Genomic DNA, 23,126 nt, shown 5'->3' with positions numbered 1-23,126 from the left:
TTAAACGACTGATATTAATAAACAAAACATACATGTAGTAACATCAGATTCATATACAACACAAACATAAAGACAGCACATACATATATTAAAACATAGATAGTACATGCATAATAAAAGCTAAGCAAGATATGTATTAAAACAAATCAAATATCAGCACATAGTAACACACAATATGTTTATCCAAGTAGCACATGCAAAATTAAACACTATAAACCACAAGCAAAAGATTGCAAGTAGCTACGGCACAGGTAATGCATAAAAAAGCAAAGAAATAACATATAAAATAACTGCAAAAAAAGAAACATAAAATAACTGCAAAAAAAGAAACATAAAATAATTGCAAAAAAAGAAACATAAAATAACTGCAAAAAAAGAAACATAAAAGAAACAGCAGACCTCAATGTCAAGTCATGTGGCAGCAAGCAGTTACAATATTTACAAGAAATACAGGTACAAATTTCTGAAAAACACCAGGTGGAGATAAAAAAAAATAAACTGGCCAAAGTTAATAAGCTCCTTGCCTCATTTACCAAGGGTTTCCAGAGTCTAGCTGCCTCATAACTCAAGCTTTTCTTACCATACCTTGTTGTTTTTGGTCGTGTAAAGTATGAGAATGTCGTGACGAGCGCCTGACTCACTGTGTTGAGCCGATACAGGTATATTTGTGTAATAGGATAATGTCGTGACGAGCGCCTGACTCACTGTGTTGAGCCGAGACAGGTATATGTGTAAAGTATTATAATGTCATGACGAGCGTCTGACTCACTGTGTTAAACCGAAACAGGTATATTTGTAAAAGAGGGGCGAAAGATAGCAGAGGGACAGTCAAACTCATAGATCGAAAATAAACTGACAACGCCATGGCTAAATATGAAAAAGACAAACAGACAAATAATAGTACACATGACATAACATAGAAAACTAAAGACTAAACAATACGAACCCCACCAAAAACTGGGGGGGGGGGGGATCTCAGGTGATCCGGAAGGGTAAGCAGATCCTGCTTCACGTGTTGCACCCGTCGTGTTGCTTTTTTTTTATTATTACAAACCCGATAAAAAGACCAATTCGGTAGGTCACATTCTTGAAAAGGGCAGGGGATTGTAGTAACGACATGAGGAACATATCCGATATCCATTGTTAAACGGTTATTCCATAACGGTCAAACAACTCGTGCTGGCGTCTGTAAAAATTACGAAGCCACGATTTCAGCGTCACCATTTAGAACTCTATATCTCTAGTTTGATGGGATAGATGCGTTCAACATGGTCACCAAATTTTGAAATATTTAGTGAGAGAAAATATTCCATACAGCGGGAAGTAAAGTTAAAAGGATATTGCTAACTTCTTATCTTTCTTCCTATGAAGTTCCTGTATGAAGTCAGCCTCTTGATAATAAAGAAACGAGTCGGCAAAAAGAGGGGTACAATTGGTTCCCATCGGAATGCCGACAGTCTTTTGAAAAACACAATTCAAACGTAACAAATATGTTGTCAATCAAGAAATCAGGCATCTTGATAATGTCAGTTACAGAGAATTGTTTGTTTGAATCAGAGTGATTATTTACAAAGTAGGATTTATCCCTCCTTAAGACAAGATAGTTGCATCTACATTAGACATTCTTTTTTTATGAAACAAAGCAATACCAACCCTTTCAATTTGTCTTTTAGTTTGGAATGATAAACACTTGTGGAAAGTTTAGAAAAGTCAAATGTTTTAATAATAATGCAAGTTGAAAGAGTCTTAGATTGTATATATTCTAAAAGATCGTTGGATTTTTTTAGTATCCATATCTGATTCACGCCACCTCCAGAATAGGCAGTTTCACAATTATTTTAAAGCCCGGCTTTGATTGCTGATAAAACTGATGCTAATAATTTAGAAAGAGGTTTCGTGGAGCACTTGGAACCCCCAGCAATATACCGTTGTTTGTAAGGATACTATGTAGGTATCCAATACAGTGTTGTAAAATCCAGTTCTTCATCTTTGGATGAAATTCCAAAGCAATGGTAGTGTCGTATTCCAAAGTGTGATAGTGTCGTAACAGCTTTAGATCTATATTCAAGTGAGCAAAATAAGGCTTATCCTTTATTCATTTTTGGGGCTAGTTTATAAACCAGTGTGGGCGATTTTTTAAAAAGTTGGGCAAGTTGATGAAAAATAGGGACGAAAGATACCAGAGGGACAGTCAAACTCATAGATCGAAAATAAACTGACAACGCCATAGCTAAAAATGAAAAGACACATACAAATATTAGTACAGAAGACACAACATGGAAAACTAAAGACTAAGCAACACGAACCCTACCAAAAACTGGGGGTGATCTCAGGTCCTCCGGAATGGTAAGAAGATCCTGCTCCACATGTGGCACCCGTCGTGTTGCTTATGTTATTACAAATCCCGTATATAGTCGAATTCGGTAGGTCACATTCATGAAAAGGGAAGGTATTGTAGTTACGACATAAGGAACATATCCGATATCATCTGTGAAACGGTTATTCCATAACGGTCAACCGTAACGGTCAATCCTGATGGCGTCCGTAAATTTTACGAAGGAATGATTTCAACTTCATCATTTGGAACTCTATAGCTTGGTTTAATAGCTTCCTTGTGAGCAGCTATCCTCTATCTAGGAAATCATGATAGGAAATACACGCATGGGAATATCGTATCAATTTGAAGATATATACTCCGTATGCAGGCGCTGCTGGAATGTTGCTACATAGAAATGGAAAGTTCACAATTGGGAAACTGAAATCATCTCTTTTGTCGTAAAGTTTTCTTTTCAAACGACCCTCATTGCCAATGTTTAGATTTAAGTTATGAGGCAGGCTCAACTGCCTCTGTAGGATCCTTTATCTCTTCTAGTTCGATGGGATAGATTCGTTCAAGTATATATAGTCAACTCAATATTATTTAGTGAGAGAACATCATCTTTATAGCGGAACGTAAAGTTAAAGGATATTGCTAACTTCTTATATTTCTTCCTAAGAAGTTTCTGTATGAAACACTCTAAAATGGTAACACTCTAAAATGGATTCAGGCTTTCTTATCAGACCGTACGCAAACAGTGGTAATAGACGGAATAACATCAAATACAGCACCAGTAACATCAGGCGTCCCCCAAGGAACCGTCCTTGGGCCTATACTCTTTTTAATTTACATTAACGATTTTCCAGAATACCTCGAACACAGCAAATTACGACTCTTCGCGATGATAGTATTATATACCGAGAAATTACTTGTCAACAAGACTGCACAAATTTACAAAAAGATCTTAATGCAGCAGCTAAATGGGAGGCTGATTAGCTTATGGCCTTCCATCCAGGAAAATGCACAATCTTAACCATCACACAAAAAAAGAAACCATTTAAACACTATTACATCCTACATAACCATATTTTAGAACCAGTAACATCTGCAAAATATCTCGGTGTAACCCTACAGTCTAACTTAAAATGGAACAATCACTACGACAACATCATATCAAATGCGAATAAATCTCTTGGCTTTCTGAGGCGAAACTTAAAAATTTCTAACACCAGTATCAAATCCCGTGCTTACCAATCAATAGTGAGACCAAAACTTGAATATGCCTGTAGTTTATGGGATCCACACACAGCAGAATATAAAAATAAGCTAGAAATGGTACAGAGGCGTGCGGCCAGATATGCATGTAACAATTACCACAACACCGGTAGTGTTACATCCATGTTAAATGAACTTCAATGGCCCTCACTCACTGAGCGCCGCCTCAAACCCAGACTTATCATGTTCTACAAGGTCATCCATGGACTTATTGCAATCCCATCACTAGTCCTCATACCATCAGATACTAGAACAAGAAAATTACATACTCAAACATTTCGGCAAATATCCACCTCTAAAGACAGCTACAAATGGTCATTCTTTCCGCAAACAATCATCCAATGGAACTTGTTACCACAAGTTGTGGTACGGCATGTCAAACCATTGAAACCTATAGAGATCAGTTGACACCAACTGTTCTCCATAACATAATTTACTTCTATAAATAACAATGTACATATTTTTTAATCACTTGTTGTTTTCTTTCATGTAAATATCACCAAGTATTCTACAAATTTAAAGATAAATTTTTGTTCATATTTTTTAATCATATACTCCGCGCATGCAACAGTTCATAATCTTCAATATTAATGAAGCTGTATCTGGATACCAGAAGAAAAAGAAGATTAAGTCAACCTCATATTGATAAAGAATCAAGTCGGTTAGAAGAGGGCACAATTGGTTCCCATTGGAATTCCGACAGTCTGGTGAAAAAACTTGTCCTCCAAACGTAACAAATATGTTGTCAATCGACAAGAAATCAAGCATATTGAGTTTCAGAGAATTTTTTGTTTGAATCAGAGTGATTGTTTACAGGTAGGATCCTCCCCAAGACAAGATACTTGAAAAAGTAGGGCTGATTTGGTGTAAACTTTCGGGCAGATTTTTTTAGCAGTGACATGAACTGTCATTGTCCTCCAGATTTCACGTTAGTTATCGTTGTTAGTGAAATATTAAGACTAGATAATATGGGTTGTGTACAAATTATCACAAATGACATTATGTATTTATACCTAAACAGTATTGCGAGGTCCACTTCTGAAATCAAGACCTCATTTTATAAATGCCCAGTTAGATTGCCTCCCCTGATTTACTTCTTTTTGTGTTAATGAGTCATTGCACGAAAATGAAAAAAATAAAGTCCCAATAAAAATCCTCAGGAAAAGATTGGGTAAGCAAAGGGACAGATGACTTTAAACAGGGCATTTTTGCCTTCATTATTTCAAATGAGCATTTGTTGTATTGTCAGTGAAATATAATATATGTACGTGACATTGGCCACGAAGCGGAAATTATCAACCCTTACACTTACAGTAGTCGGTAGCGAAACTGGCGAAAGTAATTTCCACATACATGCCATATCATGATATTTATAGTATTAGATACCACCGAAGCCGTATTTAACATATCACAACGGTTCCATTTGCTCTATTCATTGAAATTATACAAACAGTTTTAATATTTATTTACATTTATTTTGTAACTGTTGTGTTTACTTTTCACGGTTGGATTGATATTCAAACAAGTATTATGAGGCAGGCATAACCTGTGAATGGGGACGAAATCTGTATGTATTATTTTTTTAATTCAATCACGTTGATAAAAGAAACCGAAATACCGTACGTAACGTTCCCGATTTTGATTCTGTTGTTAGGGAATTAGCTGTGACGTTCTTTAAGTTGTGACGTCATATTCGATGTAAACAAAAGAAACGCTTTCATCAGGTAACGTTTTTTCATATCAAACAATTATTAAAATTGAATTTGTATTGAGATCCAATCTTATATTTTACTTGACTGATAAATATAAATTTTTTCAAAGTCTCATGCAAACAAGACAGATATCTGCGCAAAAGCGGAGAAAACCGGAACAGGAAGTAGATCTGAAAAAAAAGTTAACGATTTTGAGTTCATTAGTAGAATGAAAAATTCGGGAAATTTTCCCAATTTTTTTTTTTTTTTTTTTTTTTTTTTTTTGATTTTTTCTACCGTAATTCGTCCCCATATAAACAAAAAATAGCATGACATAGAAGTTTCAATATTGATAACATAATTTTGTTTGATTCAGTTGTTTTTTATTTCAATAAAAACTTATCGAGCTCTGGGTGATCTACAAATTAACAATTGCAATGTCATGATAGAAACAAACAAAAAGCTTCATTTAAATTGTAATTTCAAATTCATGATTGTAGCATTCAAAATGGTTTGTTTAGTATAAATTAACAAAAATGAAACATCATATTTAAGTAAAAATTCATGCGAGCTTAAATATATCAGGATTTTACCACGGGTTGAGCATGTTAAGCCCTTTATGACAAATATTTTACCCTGAGCGATCGACATAAAGGGACAACCCGTGGTAAAATCACGATATATTCAAGCTCTTATGAATTATTTTGATTCTAATAGGACAAAGAAGGCAATCTGTTAGACCGAAGCGCTCTAGTTGGAGGCAAATATTTGCTGTTTCCATAAATAAACACATTTTTAAGTTGGCGTAAAAGAACGGAGCAAACTAAAATAGTGACATGCTTAAACTATTTACAATAACGTATTTAAATAGTTGTGAATGCATTTGAGTGATAATTTACGTATATGTCTTATTTGTTTAAAAAAAATGGCCTATACATAGATGCCAACCATTACGATTTTTCCGTAGTTTTTCCGATTTTGCGATAAAAACTACGCTATTACGGTCAAAGTCGAATAGTTACGGATTCCCAATCATCACTGTTCAATTTTGTAAAACGCGGATTTTTATCATTACTTTTCCGTTCTGGTCCGGTATTTAGAAAACACCAATGTAATGCTTCCGGTTTCTCGGGAGTTATCAACCTATTGTCATGATTGTAGGGAACTAACTGACTTCCAAAGAGGCAAACTTGCATTTTATGAAGTAGCTTTCCCCCTTTCTATACTTCTCCTTGACAAAACGAAAATGTACGAGTTGAGAACATCTGAACAATTAATAAATGGAATGCATACTACAGACAACATGTTGAACGACAAATTTTAGTGCAAATCATTTTGCAACCACTCGTCGGTAATTTTTATTGGTAAATGCAAGTTTATGAATGATTACTGAAAACTTTTCAATAATACGGAAAATTTGATAGTTTGTTACTGATTGTGTCAAAAGGGGTTGGCATCTATGCCTATACCACATTCTAGCATTCATTAAGTTTTTTTACAAGCGTGTATTTTCCCGTAAAATGCTTATATTCTTCTGTTATCGTTCTATAACGTCAGGTACCTCATTCATAAAAAAATCATAAGACGTGGGAGTACGATCCGAACAGCCCAAGCAAATTTTACCACAGGTGTGTACTCAAAGCGTTTGAAGAACATCATGTTAGAATCTTATTTAAACTAAATGGTCTGAGAAATTATAGCACCATACATGTAAACCTCCCGACCGGAGTACATAAATCCTGTTTTCAGGGGTCTCCTCCTGTCCTCCCGTAAAGGAGACAAAAATCCTGTGTATGAAATATTTCATGAATGAAAATTTTCAACAGCCATTTTTGATAATTTCTTACTGTTGTAAACAGGCGTAATTGACACCTGTGTTAAATTTACCTGTAAATCAAAGAAGATGTATAATAATATGGCTTCACTTGACAGCTTGGGTGTCAAACATACTGGTAATCAACAATGTTTACCTCTGGCTATCTGCCATTGTGTAATAAAACTTTGTGTATTGAAAAATAATTGTTACTTCCTTTTGATTTATCCTGTTTTAAGATATTTTACTTTCAAAAATGTAAATTGTAAATAAATGAATAATATTGTAATCAAATAAGCATATAAGGAAGGTAATAAAATGAATTTAAATGTATTAAGACATAAAAAAAATATATAAATTTATGAATTATTTTAGGAATCTAGACTTCTTTTCAAGGATTAAATTAAAATTTATAAAGTAAGTCTGACCTGAACAGTTTTTCCTTGAGAGATACAGCTAGTGTTTACAATCTAGACTGAATAATAATACTATTATTATCTAGTATTTTAGAAACATAGGACTTTCATAATGCTTAAAATCCACACAATACTGTTGTTATTGTTTGTTATTATATTAATTAATAATTATCATGATATAAATATATATGTATACCAATTGATATTTTATTGTGTGTTTTTCTATATTGTGATGTTATGCTATTGTTTCAGAAAAAGGGAGAAGGTTTGGATCCATTAAAACATTTAATCCCGCTGCAAATGTTTGCACCTGTCCTAAGTCAGGAATCTATTGTACAGTAGTTGTCATTTGTTTATGTAATTTTATATAGATTAGACCGTTGGTTTTCCCGTTTGAATGGTTTTACACTAGTAATTTTGAGGCCCTTTATAGCTTGTTGTTCGGTGTGAGCCAAGGCTCTGTGTTGAAGGCCGTACATTGATCTATAATGGTTTACTTTTTTAAATTGTTATTTGGATGGAGAGTTGTCTCATTGGCACTCACACCACATCTTCCTATATCTATAGCATATTTCTTTCTTATTTGTCTATACATATACCAATGATAATTATAAGGAGATAGAGACATGATTACAAATATATACACAAAGAAAAGGTCACTATGATTTATTTGCAAGCAGTGAACAATCAATTATCAAAAACAAAACAAGAAACAGATTCTTCACAATATTTTTTTTGATAATATGATATCATTTAAATAGAAAGGCAACAAAGGTACTATAATTATATAAACTTATAACATTCTGATGGAAATTTGAAGAAAAAAAACACTTTACAAAACAATTTCTACATCATACGGTTACATTTACGACAAAAATTATGTTGATATAAAACCTCCTGATCTGAGTCCTAATCTCCTGACCATAATTTCACAATCTCCTGATCTGAGTTTCACAGTCCATCACTTGTATGTAGTACTCTCAAAATTTAATTAGATTATGCTGATTTTTCAATTTAATTAACATGTTCAATGATGTTTCAAGACAAGAAAACATTTTTAACCAGCCTGTAAATTTTGTGTTTACAGGAAAATAATGTTTTTTTGTCATAGATTGATTTAAGCATAGAAATTCCAAATTGGGATGAAAATTCCCAATCTTCTGATGGTCAACGGACCCATTTGAAAAAACTTGGAATCATTCCTGGTTTTTATCCAGGAATAGTTCATTTGCCAATTACTAATTTGATTCTGTTATTACACACTTTATAAACAAATTACTTCCCTTTGTCAATCATAGACTGGTTCCATACCAGACAAAATTTGTCTTTGCCAATGCAAAGCATGGTAAGTTATAAGTTTAACTCATTTTTCATGAAAAATAACCTGTAGTATTTAGCTAAACAACAAATTAATGTAATTAACAGATTTGAAAAACTGAAAGGTTACTCACATTACGCACAGGTAAATTTGTTCTTTCCCCTAGCTCTCTATTGTCGATAAGATTTATGTCCCTCATAAGGGAGACAACAAAAAAAGGGATCTCTGATTACAGGGTCAATTATGGGAATTGGCAAATAGGCTATTACATGTATCTATTAAAATGAAAATTCCACCCGTTCTGCAAAATATGATTCCAAACTGGTGGTGTGTGTGTGTTGAGGAGGCTTGCACTGCTTACAATGATTTTACATACAGTATTCCAGCTAGAAAATGAGTACTGAGCTAGGGGCACAGTCTTTGTACATGTAAAGCTTCATGTTGATCAGAGTTATATATACTTTCTTAGAGAAAAAAGGCTTATTATTTTAAGAATGCATATTTGATTTTTATGTATATTTCAGATACACAATACAATATTGTATGTGACGCATCATAAATAAGAACCCAAACAATGGCTGACATGCAGGCTGTCCAAAAAGCCTACTTATTGGCTCTCACGGAGGGAAACCAAGATCCAGCTATGTATATACAGACACTTATACATGCAGACTGTCAGCTGACACTTAAATACATGTCAATCAATATGGAAAATTTAATTGAGCTTAATAGTCAGGTAAATATGAAATTGTATACAAAAGATACTTGCAACACTATCTTTAGGGTGTCAGTTAATTGTTTTTTAAAGATTAATACTGATAACATGGCAGACTCACTTAAATTATTGGAAATAGTCTTCTCTATACTTCAAAAAAGGATTGTTTTAAACAAGTTTGTAGAATTTTTATGCTGTAACTGAGTGGGCATTTAGTTTTACCCTAGTCTTGTTGATGTCTGTCTGTATGTCCCAAACTTTGTTTCTATTCTCTCACTTTAGTTTTACCCTAGTCTTGTTTATGTCTGTCTGTATGTCCCAAACTTTGTTTCTATTCTCTCACTTTAGTTTTACCCTAGTCTTGTTTATGTTTGTCTGTATGTCCCAAACTTTGTTTCTATTCTCTCACTTTAGTTTACCCTAACAAAATGTTTTGAAAGTTATATACTATGCTTATTACCACAAAACATGAATCCGGTTTGAATTTTGGTGGCATCACTTTAACAATTCTAGAGTTATGCCCTTTCAAAAATAAAAAAATTGCTGAATCTTTTGGATTCCATCTTTTACTTTAGTTTGACTCAACTAACACACTAACAGTTGTGAAACTTATACACAATGCTTATTACCAAAAAACAGATTAAGTTTGAATTTTGGTTGTGTCACTACAGCCGTTCCAGAGTTATGCCCCATTTCAAATAGAAAAATTGATGAAATTTAGTTTCTGTTCTCAAACTTAAGTTAACCTCAACCAAATGTTAAGGAAATGATACACAATTCTAATTATTACAAAATACAAATCAAGTTTGAATTTAGGTGTCGTCAGTTTTACTGTTTAGGAGTAATGCTCCTTTACAAATGGAAATATTGCTGAATTCAGCTCTCCAACAAATTTGTCTGAACCAAATGTTATGAAACTTATACACAACACTTATTACCATAAAAACTCAGATTAATAACAAAGGAGTAGGGGCATTAAGGCCTTGTTTTGGCCCAAGAAAATAAAACTTTTGATAACTATTTCAAATTGGCACATGATATTTAGAATTGCACAGGGTCAAGAAATATAAATGAAAACATAAAGTTTTTTATCTGATGACGTCACACTTGCGTCATAATATGTACTGTTTTCACAAAAAATGATGAAAAACACAGAATTTATGCAATTTTTCTATTTTTATACGACCGCAAAAAAAAATTTTGTGTCGTATAATGGTATCATGTTGTTGTCGTCCCAAGACGCATGGTTTCTGGATAATAACTTTAGTATAAGTTAATAAAAATCAATAAAATTTTTACACAATGTTTATAACCACAAAAGGAAGCTTGGGATAAATTTTGAGGGTTATGGTCACAATGGTTTAGGAATTAAGGGCAAAAAAGGGCCCAAATTAGCATTTTTGTAGTTTTCTGTCAATAACTTGTGTTGTAGTTGTATAAATCTCTGAAATTATACCATAAGTTTCCATACTACAAAGGTATGGTTATTTGGGGGTTATGGCTCAAATCTTTTAGCAATTAGGGGTATAAAAAGGGGAAAATAAGGTTTTTTTTCTTGATAAAGGACAATTTTGACAATTTAAAAGTAGTGTGAGGGAGGCAACTCTATTCCATTTATAGAATACTGTTATATAAAATGAATATGTTTTATTACTTCCCCTACGCTGCTTGAAAATTATATATTAAGAAATGGTGTGTGTCTTGAGATGATTAGCTGTAAAATTATTTTAAAAGTTACTACATGTGTTAGTTAATGTTAATTTTAACCATGACTATAAGTCATTTTATATTTTAATATTTTATGATGTATTTGAATGAGTAGTAATTGTTGCAAACTCCATTAGAAATTTGAATTGAGATGATTGTTGTTATAAGGGAAATGGGAAGGTGAAAAAAATTGGGGGGTGCAATTTTTCTCATTTCAGATTTCAGAAGTTGAAATGAAAATTTCTTCATTACATTTTTTTGAGGGGATTAATAATAACGATAAAAAGCAAAAAAATAATTTTAAGTTCATTAGACCATATTCAATCTGTGTCAGAAACAAATAATGTGTCAATTATTTTATCATGATCCAGAGCTGTATCAAGCTTGAATGTTTTGTCAATACTTGCTCCAACCTATTGCGGTCGCATAAAGATTTGCCCTGCGGAGCATCTGGTTCCATTCTTAGTCAAAAAGTACTTTCTTTTAAAGGTGATTCTAAAAAGCTATATAAATTCGTAAAAGACTTAACAGGTAGTAAGGCGGAAAATCCGATGCCAGCCCTTGAAAACGAAAACGAACTTCCCGATAAATTTGCGGACTTCTTCATGAACAAAATAAAAACAATTCGTGATTCTCTGAGAGACTTTGACGATTACAAACCATTGTTCAAAGACGTTCCGTTATTTACATCATTTAAAAATCTTTCAGAAGACGAAGTTAAGACCATCATAAATAAATTGCAATGTAAATCATGCGAACTTGACATTTTGCCTACGAAAGTACTTAAATCGTTCCTTAGTGAATTGTTGCCTGTTATCACAAAGTTAGTTAACTTGTCTCTTAGTCAAGGCGTCTTCCCATTAGATGGAAGCAAGCGGTAGTCAGGCCTCTGCTGAAAAAGGCTGGTCTTGAACTAATTTACTCAAATTATAGACCAGTAAGCAACTTGTCTTTCCTGTCTAAATTAATTGAAAAATGTGCGCTATATAGACTGAATGAACACGTGAAAGATCATGATCTCCTTCCTATAAACCAATCTGCGTATCGTCAATTCCATTCGTGCGAATCGGCCCTTCTACGACTCGTTAATGACATACTCGATGGGATGGAGCATCAAGAAGTCACCGCTATGATCGCCGTTGATTTAAGTGCAGCATTCGATACTGTAGATCATAGTATTTTGATAAAAGTACTCGAATATCAGTACGGTGTAAATGGAACCGCACTTAAATGGATCGATTCCTATTTGAGACCTCGAAGCTGTCGTGTAAATGTCAGCTCTACAACATCATCAGAGCGACAACTTGAATGTAGCGTACCACAGGGAAGTTGCTTAGGTCCCTGGCTTTATTTAGTCTACGCCGGAACTCTATTCGACATTATTCCACCATCTATTACTGTGTACGGATTTGCCGAAGACCATACTGCTAATAAACGTTTTGTGCCAACATTAACGAATGAGATGGATGCAATTCGTGACTTACAGGACTGCGCTGTTCATATAAACACCTGGATGAACAGTAACAAACTAAAAATGAACAATGCGAAAACAGAGTTTATTTTCTTTGGCAGTCGACGCCAACTCTCTAAATGTCAGACAAAAGACATAATCATTTGTGGAGATGTTATAAAATCAAAAACATGTATACGGTACTTAGGAGCTTTTCTGGATGAGACTCTAAACTTCAAAGACCATATTACTAAAAAATGTAAAACAGCAATGATGAACTACTACAAAATAAAGTGCATAAGATCCTATCTATCGAAAGAAGCAACTGAAACTTTGGCCTTATCTTTGGTTATATCACATTTAGATTATTGCAATGTTATACTTTTTGGAATTTCACAAACTGATTTATATAAATTGCAACGTGTACAGAATATGTGTGCCAAACTTGTGTTAAACCGTTCTAAGTATGATAGTGCTAAGCAGGCATTGTTTGACTTACACTGGCTTCCGATCAAAGCCAGAATTACATTCAAAATCTTAACATATATGTACAACTGTCATGTAGGTAATGCACCGTCATATTTGATCAATTTGTTAAATCCTCAAGTGTCGAAACGTTCATTAAGGTCGTCAGAGTCATCTATTGGTTGTTATGCAGTCCCATATAACAAAAAGAAAACTTTTTCAGATAGAAGCTTTAGTACTATTGGGCCAAAATTGTGGAATGAACTAGGTACAAATGTAAAAAATTCTGAATCTTTGGATACTTTTAAATGTCGGTTGAAAACATTGTATTTCGAAAATTATTTTGAACTTTTCTGACTTTTTTCTTGTGTATCACAGTGTATATTTTCAATTTTTGGTATAGTACATACATATTGTATTTTTGTATAGTATTTTTGTATTTTATATGTCATTTATGTACAACGCCATTGAATACATATTGTATATGTAGAAATAGGCGTTTAATTAAGTTTTCATGTTTCATGTTTCATCTGGTTATTTTTGTTGTGAAAACATCGTGCGCAGCCAAGAAACAATAAAATAATTTAACAGAAGCTTTTTATAATTACTGACATAATCTCATCAAATATTTAAATGTTGTTTCCTAGGTGCACACATATTTTTTCAATCTAAAATATACTTAAAATTTGATGGAAAAAAAAGGAATATCATGAAATATTACAATATATGCAGATTAAGTCATGATTTGTTGCCATGGTAACTTGTTCAATATTAAATTTATTTTGTTATTCTGAATACCTTGTACCTTAGTAAATTTTTCAGTAATTTAAGAATATGTACGATAACTTTTAGATTTGCAGTAATTTTTGGGCCAAATAAGGGCCTTATTGCCCCTACTCCTTTTGGTAGTGTTACTTTTCCCAGCACATAGTTTTGTAGTCTCGAAAAAAAGAATCATGTTTAGAATAAATTGACACTTAAAAAAAGAAACCTTAACAAAAATAGGACATTGGTTTTATTGAATTTGAAGTAGAAAATCAGATATAACATAATGTCACTTTTAATCTGCCTGTTACATATGTGAATCAGCTGCATATTCAAAGTAGTATTCAGAGAAAAACAGTAAATTCTTGTTTTATTTGCACACTAACTTCAATTGAATGTAATTTAATTATTATATTTGACTTACATTGTACAATTGTCAACTGTATAAAATATTATTTTCCCGTCAGAATGTTGATCAGCTGACTAGAATCACCATAGCACTGAGTATCTTAGAAAAATATACCAGACACTTGCTCAAACCTGAAGAAAATAGGTCAAACATGTGGAAGTATGTCAAGTTTTCTAACCAGATCTTCAAAGACAGGGTTGATGCTATACAGGTAAGGACTGCTTTATTCTTTCGTCAGATCTTTTTTTCTCTTTCTATATGCAGTGAAAGTGTGTTTTTTTTAGTCATATATTTATACTGCATACAGAGAAATGGTTCCACGGCATCATAATATTGCTTATTTATTTTAATTATATATGTTGATATAGAGGGTAGAGTGGAATGATTCTAAAAGATTTAGGCATGTTAAAGATATAATTTTCTTACCTACTTTTGCAAATTACTGACCCTCTTAAGAATATATTTATGGTCCAATTGCACAGCAAAGGGGCATTAAATTATTACTCTTGACCCTTTCTCCTTCTGTCTTTCTATCTTTCAATCCTGCCGTCTGTCCCATTTTGTTGGAAAGCAAGCTTGTGTAGGGGCATTTGTGTTCACAGAAACATTCTACCATGTTTACTTTCATTTTTAATTTTCCTATATAAATTTCTTTGCTGTTTTGAAACACCATCTTTTTATGTTACTTGTTTACAATTCTAAACATGGAGCAAATGAGAAAAGAATACATGAATGATTTCCAATGATTGATTGATTAATGTTGAATACCACTTTCTACACTATTGTGCTATTTTGTGGCAGTTTTTATTGCTGGAGTAGGAAGAAGCCAGAGTCCCTGGGAAAAAACACTAACCATTTGTAGGAAAACTGACAGTTCTGGTCATTTAAGATTGGAAACGAGTGCACCAGCACAAGAAGAGTTCAAACTTATAACATCAGCATTGACTGGGTAGTGATTGCAGTAGTTGAACTACTTAGAACACTTGGCCAATAAGGTCAATATTTCATATGAACTAAGTATTGTAGTTTCAAAAACACACTAAAAAAACTATATTTTTTAGGGAGGAAGAGAATTAATGAAAATGATGGGCTATACAAAGGATATAAAGGACGGACTGGCATTCCCGGATGATGGCAAAACAGATCCAGAGGTTCTAACTCAAATGTTGGCTGATATATTACTTGGGAAACAAGAACTTCAGTATTTCATGACTGGATCTCACCCACATAGCCAGTTTATTGACAAACTTCTTCCCAAGAATACTTTGTAAGTATTTTACTAGATCACATCCAGATTAAGTCTCAGATAATGGAATTAAACTTTATTTTAAGACTTTTTCAGAATTTTCATGAATCTAAAATTCATGTTAGCTTTCAAAACAGCTTGTTATATACATGATAAATGGTCAAGTATAAGTTTATTTAATGATTTAAACTGGAGAGTTCTGAAAAGCAACTTAATTTCAAAACCAAGATAGAACTATTTTTCATTTTGGTGTCTTGGTTTTCAAATAGTCTGCCAACAAATAAAAACATATTTTGATGTTCCTGCCACTTGGCAAAGGTGCATTAAGTGTTACCCTTGTCCCTCCATATATACGTCCCAAATTGGTTTCTGTTCTCTACCTGTAGTTTTCCTCAAACAAATATTATACACAATGCTTATTACCATTAAACACTGATCAAGTTGAAATATGGGTGTCACTGTTACAGTTCTCTAGTTATGTGTCATTATAATGTTATATGCAGGTAGGGGCATTATGTTGTGTTTTTATAATGTAATATGCAGGTAGGTGCATTATGTTTTGTCTTTATAATGTAATATGCAGGTAGGGGCATTATGTGTGTCCCATGGACATATTTTACATTTATTGTCATAAATGTTTAAACTGGTATTGAGCCATCATGTCTTTCTACATGAATCTTTTATAGAATGTTATATTGTATTATTGCCTACTTGAATACTCTTTCTATCTTCAGACAAGAGTTGAAGAGTTTTTATACGACCGCAAAATTTGAAAAATTTTTCGTCGTATATTGCTATCACGTTGGCGTCGGCGGCGTCGTCGTCGTCGTCGTCGTCGTCCGGCGTCCAAATACTTTTAGTTTTCGCACTCTAACTTTAGTAAAAGTGAATGGAAATCTATGAAATTTTAACACAAGGTTTATGACCACAAAAGGAAGGTTGGTATTGATTATGGGAGTTTTGGTCCCAACATTTTAGGAATTAGGGGCCAAAAAGGGCCCAAATAAGCATTTTCTTGGTTTTCACACTATAACTTTAGTTTAAGTTAATAGAAATCTATGAAATTTTGACACAAGGTTTATGACCACAAAAGAAAGGTTGGGGTTGATTTTGGGAGTTTTGGTTCCAACAGTTTAGGAATTAGGGGCCAAAAAAGGGCCCAAATAAGCATTATTCTAGGTTTTCGCACAATAACTTTAGTTTAAGTAAATAGAAATCAATGAAATTTAAACACAATGTTTATGACCACAAAAGGAAGGTTGGTATTGATTTTGGGAGTTTTGGTCATAACAGTTTAGGAATAAGGGGCCCAAAGGGTCCAAAATTGAACTTTGTGTGATTTCATCAAAAATTGAATAATTGGGGTTCTTTGATATGCCGAATCTAACTATGTATGTAGATTCTTAACTTTTGGTCCCGTTTTCAAATTGGTCTACATTAAGGTCCAAAGGGTCCAAAATTAAACTTAGTTTGATTTTAACAAAAATTGAATCCTTGGGGTTCTTTGATATGCTGAATTTAAAAATGTACCTAGATTTTTAATTATTGGCCTAGTTTTCAAGTTGGTCCAAATGGGGGTCTAAAATTAAACTTTGTTTGATTTCATCAAAAATTGAATAAATGGGTTCTTTGATATGCAAAATCTAACTGTGTATGTAGATTCTTAATTTTTGGTCCAGTTTTCAAATTGGTCTACATTAAGGTCCAAAGGGTCCAAAATTAAACTAAGTTTGATTTTAACAAAAATTAAATTCTTGGGCTTATTTGATATGCTTTATCTAAATATGTACTTTGATTTTTGATTATGGGCCCAGTTTTCAAGTTGGTCCAAACCAGGATTCCATATGAAATATTGTGCAATAGCAAGAAATTTTCAATTGCACAGTATTGCACAATAGCAAGAAATATCTAATTGCACAATATTGTGTAATAGCAATTAATTTTCAATTGGAGTTATCTTTCTTTGTATAGAATAGTAGTTGATAATATATGTTGGAAATTTGCCAGACATGACTATGATGTCATTTTCTATTTTTATTTGCCAATAACTTTATGTAAATGACTTCATTGGAAATTTGCCAATATAAAATGTTGCTGATAAAGCTTTTTTTCCTTATCTTATCTAAAATGTTTTTAGATAATGTATGTTGGACATTTGCCAGACATGACTATGATGTCATTTTCTATTTTTATTTGCCAATAACTTTATGTAAATAACTTCATTGGAAATTTGCCAATATAAAATGTTGCTGATGAAGTTTTTTTATTGTTTTATACAATAAACAATGTATATTCACTTTTACTACCAACCAATCTTTACCATTCAGTGATAACAAGCACTTTATTTTACATTTTAATATTTTATGATGTATTTAAAAGAGTAGTTATTGTTGCAAACTCCATTAGAAATTTGAATTGATATCAGTTTTGGAAAAAGGGAAATGTGAAAAAAAGGGGGGGGGGGTTAAATTTTTCTCATTTCAGATTTCATAATTAAAAAGAAAATTTCTTCAAACATTTTTTTGAGAGGATTAATATTCAACAGCATAGTGAATTGCTCAAAGGCAAAAAAAAACTTTTAAGTTCATTAGACCACATTCGTTCTGTGTCAGAAACCTATGCTGTGTCATGATCAACTATTTAATTTTAGATTTAAAAAGTTTGAAGAAGAAATCTTTAATTGATTTGTAAAATCTTGACATTTGTTTTGTGTAAAAAAAAACCATGTAATGTCAAAAATTTGATCACAATCCAAATTCAGAGCTGTATCACGCTTGAATGTTTTGTCCATACTTGCCCCAACTGTTCAGGGTTCGACCTCTGCGGTCGTATAAAGCTGCGCCCTGCAGAGCACCTGGTTGGAATATAGAATGTTATATTGTATTATTTCCTACTTGAATGCTTTATGTACATGTATCTTTAGAATAGAGTTGAAGAGGTTTGGGAACATATAATGTTATATTGTATTATTTTCTACTTAAATGCTCTATCTATCTTTAGAATAGAATTGAAGAGATTTCGGAACAAACTACAGCAGGTTGATCCAAGTTCAGTGTTGGACAATATTCCTGCAAGTCCAGTTACTTCAGTTAGCCAAGTCAGAGATCCTTCTCTTAACCAGGTTTGTTTGTTTATAATAGTTACAGTCTGCACGGTTAGCCACTAGTCCGATGCCCCAGACAAGTAAAATTTCATTCAGACTGGTAAGTTTTGCAAAACTTTGTTTGGATCAATAAGAAAAATGTCAGTATATTGGTCATTTGACTAGAAGTTGAAAAAGTTTTTGGTGCAGACTGTAGTTAGGCATTTATAAAGTAGTGAAAGGAAAAATCAGTAGATAATTATAATAAATAAGAATTTGAAAGACAAGACCCTTGATTTATTACAATAACTATATTTTTATTCGATGTTGGAATGGATTAAAAAATTATCGCAATTTGAGGTAGATTACTATAAACAATAAAAACTGAACAGTCAGCTGATGAAATTCATATAACTGTAATCTTAGGTTGTTAATAATTAGGCAAAATCAAATTTTTAAGATAGGTTTACATTGACATATTGTTTAGGATTAATTACTGTGGATTCATTATTTTTCATTGGATACCAATTTTATTGGATTTCTCTTAATGATCACATTATCAAAACTCGTATTATACATATATAAATTGTGATAAAATTGATAGAAAACCAAAATAAACATCCTGTTGTTACAATAGGGTCTTTGTGATCTATATTAAAATCTGTTTATCACTCATAACAGTAAACGCAAGTTAGGCATGACCACACTCAATTGATAAAAAGATTTTTTTTTGTATCTAAAATTGAAGTTAAATTGAGAATGGAAATGGGGAATATGTCAAAGAGACAACAACCTGACCAAAGAACAGACAATAGCCTTTACAACTTTAAGGCTTTATAATTAAATGTTTCTTATACATTGTAATGATGATTTGATTTACTTTTAGCCTACAATAAAGCCTGACAGTTATCTCCCAGAGACACGTTTATCCACGTCACAGTATGGTAACAGTCCATTGTCTAGTCCTACTCCCAGCAGTTTCAGAACCGCTGCAGATCAAAGTCAACAGCCCTCTAGACCAGAATCATCAGCCTTCAGCTATGTTACAGCTAATACTGGCGTACAGGAAGCACAACCTCAACCACAGTTTGTTGTTCCACAATCTGTTGCGTAAGTTATTAATATATATATATTTAGATTTTTTAATTTACTGGTGTTTTCCAGACAGTATGAATGCCCCTTTTTTCAATCTGATTGAAATGCAGCTTCTGTGTCTGTGCTTCAAATAAAAGAATCCAACAATGCTCCATTCTGTATTCTATTCTGGTAATTGTTACTTCAGTCAATGAAATTTCTGCCTCCATTATCTTTACCACAAAACCAGAAGGTACAGATAGTTCTCTAAAACATGAAATAGTATTGTCAAATCTTTACAAGTGTAGCTTATTTTTATCAAATTAGCTTCTTGTTCATATATTTATGTCTTTAATTCTTTCCTTTTTTTTGGCAAATACAGTCCTATATTCATTAAATGCTATTTGCAGTTTGAACCCCACTCAATGCAGGTGGGTTCTACTCATATCCTAATGGAATAAAATATAAGATAGCCAGTTTTCCTGGGCGACATGATAAGGCAAAGAGTGCAGAAAGTGGCATTAAACACCAATTAATCTATCAATCTATCTTTGTTTTTCAGGTCTGTACCTCAGTTACACAATGCTCAGCCAAGTTTAGGTCGTATTGATTCCAACCAAATACCTATTATGGCCAAGCTGATGGCACAAGGGAAGTCTATTTCATTTGAGTCGTCGTCACCTTCTATCTCTACGTCAACATCAACTTCCAAACCTGTATCATCAGAGAATTCCCCTAGTGTCATGTCAGAACCTAGTGTTCCACAAGTGCAGGTATGTCATCAAAAATACTAAGGATTTACATTGAAATGATAAATCAACTGGGACTAAATGACACTTCCAAATCTAATTAAACTTCACAATTTTGTTATCTTCACTTTAACATGGAACAATAGAATTAATTTATTTCATCCACATTGTCATATGATAACTTTATTATTTGTTAAGAGTCATTTGTAACCATGTGATGGACTAGGCGGTTATGAGCAATTGATTTGCAATCAATACAAAAATATAACAAAAGCCTTGCAAGCCTAGCTTTTTCCATCACTTGGGTGTCCGCCGTCGTCGTCCGTTGTCTTCGTCCGTCGTCGTTAACTTTTACAAAAATCTTCTCCTCTGAAACTACGGGGCCAAATTTAACCTAACTTTGCCACAATCATCATTGGGGTAGCTAGTTTAAAAAATGTGTGGCGTGACCCTGCCAACCAACCAAGATGGCTGCCATGGCTAAAAATAGAGCATAGGGGTAAAATGTAGATTTTAGCTTATAACACTAAAACCAAAGCATTTAGAGCAAATCTGACAATGGGTAAAATCATCTATTAGGTCAATATCTATCTGCCCTGAAATTTTCAGACGAATCGGACAACCCGTTGTTGGGTTGCTGCCCCTGAAATGGTAATTCAAGGAAATTTTGCAGTTTTTGCTTATTATCTTGAATATTAATATAGATCGAGATAAACTGTAAACAGCAATAATGTTCAGCAAAGTAAGATCTACAAATAAGTCTACATGACCAAAATGTTCAGTTGAGCCATTAAGGAGTTATTGCCCTTTATAGTCAATTTTTAGCTCACCTGGCCAGAAGGGCCAAGTGAGCTTTTCCCATCACTTTGAGTCCGGCGTCCGTCGTCCTGCGTCCGTCGTCCGTCGTCGTCCTGCGTCCGTCGTCGTTAAATTTTACAAAAATCTTCTCCTCTGAAACTACTAAGCCAAATTTAATCAAACTTGGCCACAATCATCATTGGGGTATCTAGTTTAAAAAATGTGTCCGGTGACCCCGCCAACCAACCAAGATGGCCGCCATGGCTAAAAATAGAACATAGGGGTAAAATGCAGTTTTTGGCTTATAACTCAAAAACCAAAGCATTTAGAGCAAATCTGACATGGGGTAAAATTGTTTATCAGGTCAAGATCTATCTGCCCAGAAATTTTCAGATGAATCGGACAACCCGTTGATGGGTTGCTGCCCCTGAATTGGTAATTTTATGGAAATTTTGCTGTTTTTGGTTATTATCTTGAATATTATTATAGATAGAGATAAACTGTAAACAGCAATAATGTTCAGCAAAGTAAGATTTACAAATAAGTCAACATGACCGAAATGGTCAGTTGACCCCTTAAGGAGTTATTGCCCTTTATAGTCAATTTTTAACCATTTTTCGTAAATCTTAGTAATCTTTTACAAAAATCTTCTCCTCTGAAACTACTGGGCTAAATTAATCCAAACTTGGCCACAATCATCTTTGGGGTATGTAGTTCAAAAAATGTGTCCGGTGACCCGACCATCCAACCAAGATGGCTGCCACGGCTAAATATAGGACATAGGGGTAAAATGCAGTTTTTGGCTTATAACTCAAAAATCAAAGCATTTAGAGCAAATCTGACATGGGGTAAAATTGTTTATCAGGTCAAGATCTATCTGCCCAGAAATTTTCAGATGAATCGGACAACCCGTTGATGGGTTGCTGCCCCTGAATTGGTAATTTTATGGAAATTTTGCTGTTTTTGGTTATTATCTTGAATATTATTATAGATAGAGATAAACTGTAAACAGCAATAATGTTCAGCAAAGTTAGATTTACAAATAAGTCAACGTGACCGAAATGGTCAGTTGACCCCTTAAGGAGTTATTGCCCTTTATAGTCAATTTTTAACCATTTTTCGTAAATCTTAGTGATCTTTTACAAAAATCTTCTCCTCTGAAACTACTGGGCTAAATTAATCCAAACTTGGCCACAATCATCTTTGGGGTATGTAGTTTAAAAAATGTGTCCGGTGACCCGGCCATCCAACCAAGATGGCTGCCATGGCTAAATATAGGACATAGGGGTAAAATGCAGTTTTTGGCTTATAACTCAAAAATCAAAGCATTTAGAGCAAATCTGACGGAGTGAAATTGTTTATCATGTCAAGATCTATCTGCCCTGAAATTTTCAGATGGATCCGACAACCGGTTGTTGGGTTGCTGCCCCATAATTGGTAATTTTAAGAAAATTTTGACGTTTTTTGTTATTATCTTGAATATTATTATAGATAGAGATAAACTGTAAACAGCAATAATGTACAGCAAAGTAAGACCTAAAGATAAGTCAAACATGACAAAAATGGTCAGTTGACCCCCTAAGGAGTTATTGTCCTTTATAGTCAATTTTTAACAATTTTCATAAAATTTGTAAATTTTTACTAACATTTTCCACTGAAACTACTGGGCCAAGATCATTATAGATAGAGATAATTGTAAGGAGCAAGAATGTTCAGTAAAGTAAGATGTACAAACACATCACCATCACCTAAACACAATTTTGTCATGAATCCATCTGCTTCCTTTGTTTAATATTCACATATACCAAGGTGAGCGACACAGGCTCTTTAGAGCCT

At 33.3% G+C, this 23,126-nt stretch overlaps 1 protein-coding gene across 2 annotated transcripts in view; it reads left to right on the top strand.

Moving 5' to 3' along the window:
- The first annotated feature begins 4,682 nt into the window (after window positions 1-4,682).
- LOC143078714 (uncharacterized) overlaps window positions 4,683-23,126 on the top strand; it is a 45,784-nt gene continuing 27,340 nt past the window's right edge. The window contains exons 1-7 of one of the 2 annotated variants that reach the window (XM_076253637.1): window positions 4,683-4,763; window positions 9,355-9,566; window positions 14,400-14,552; window positions 15,403-15,608; window positions 18,588-18,708; window positions 19,556-19,779; window positions 20,306-20,516. In XM_076253637.1, the coding sequence (XP_076109752.1) occupies window positions 9,405-9,566; window positions 14,400-14,552; window positions 15,403-15,608; window positions 18,588-18,708; window positions 19,556-19,779; window positions 20,306-20,516 (1,077 nt within the window). In that variant the 5' untranslated portion in view covers window positions 4,683-4,763; window positions 9,355-9,404. Of the gene's footprint in view, window positions 4,764-5,136; window positions 5,160-9,354; window positions 9,567-14,399; window positions 14,553-15,402; window positions 15,609-18,587; window positions 18,709-19,555; window positions 19,780-20,305; window positions 20,517-23,126 lie in introns of those variants that run through there. The other variant, XM_076253639.1, reaches the window with a different exon arrangement.

Source organism: Mytilus galloprovincialis, chromosome 6 (assembly GCF_965363235.1).
Source record: "Mytilus galloprovincialis chromosome 6, xbMytGall1.hap1.1, whole genome shotgun sequence".
Taxonomy (NCBI): Eukaryota; Metazoa; Mollusca; class Bivalvia; order Mytilida; family Mytilidae; genus Mytilus; species Mytilus galloprovincialis.
Note: the sequence above shows the minus strand (reverse complement) of the source record. Positions and strands in the feature narration are given on the sequence as shown.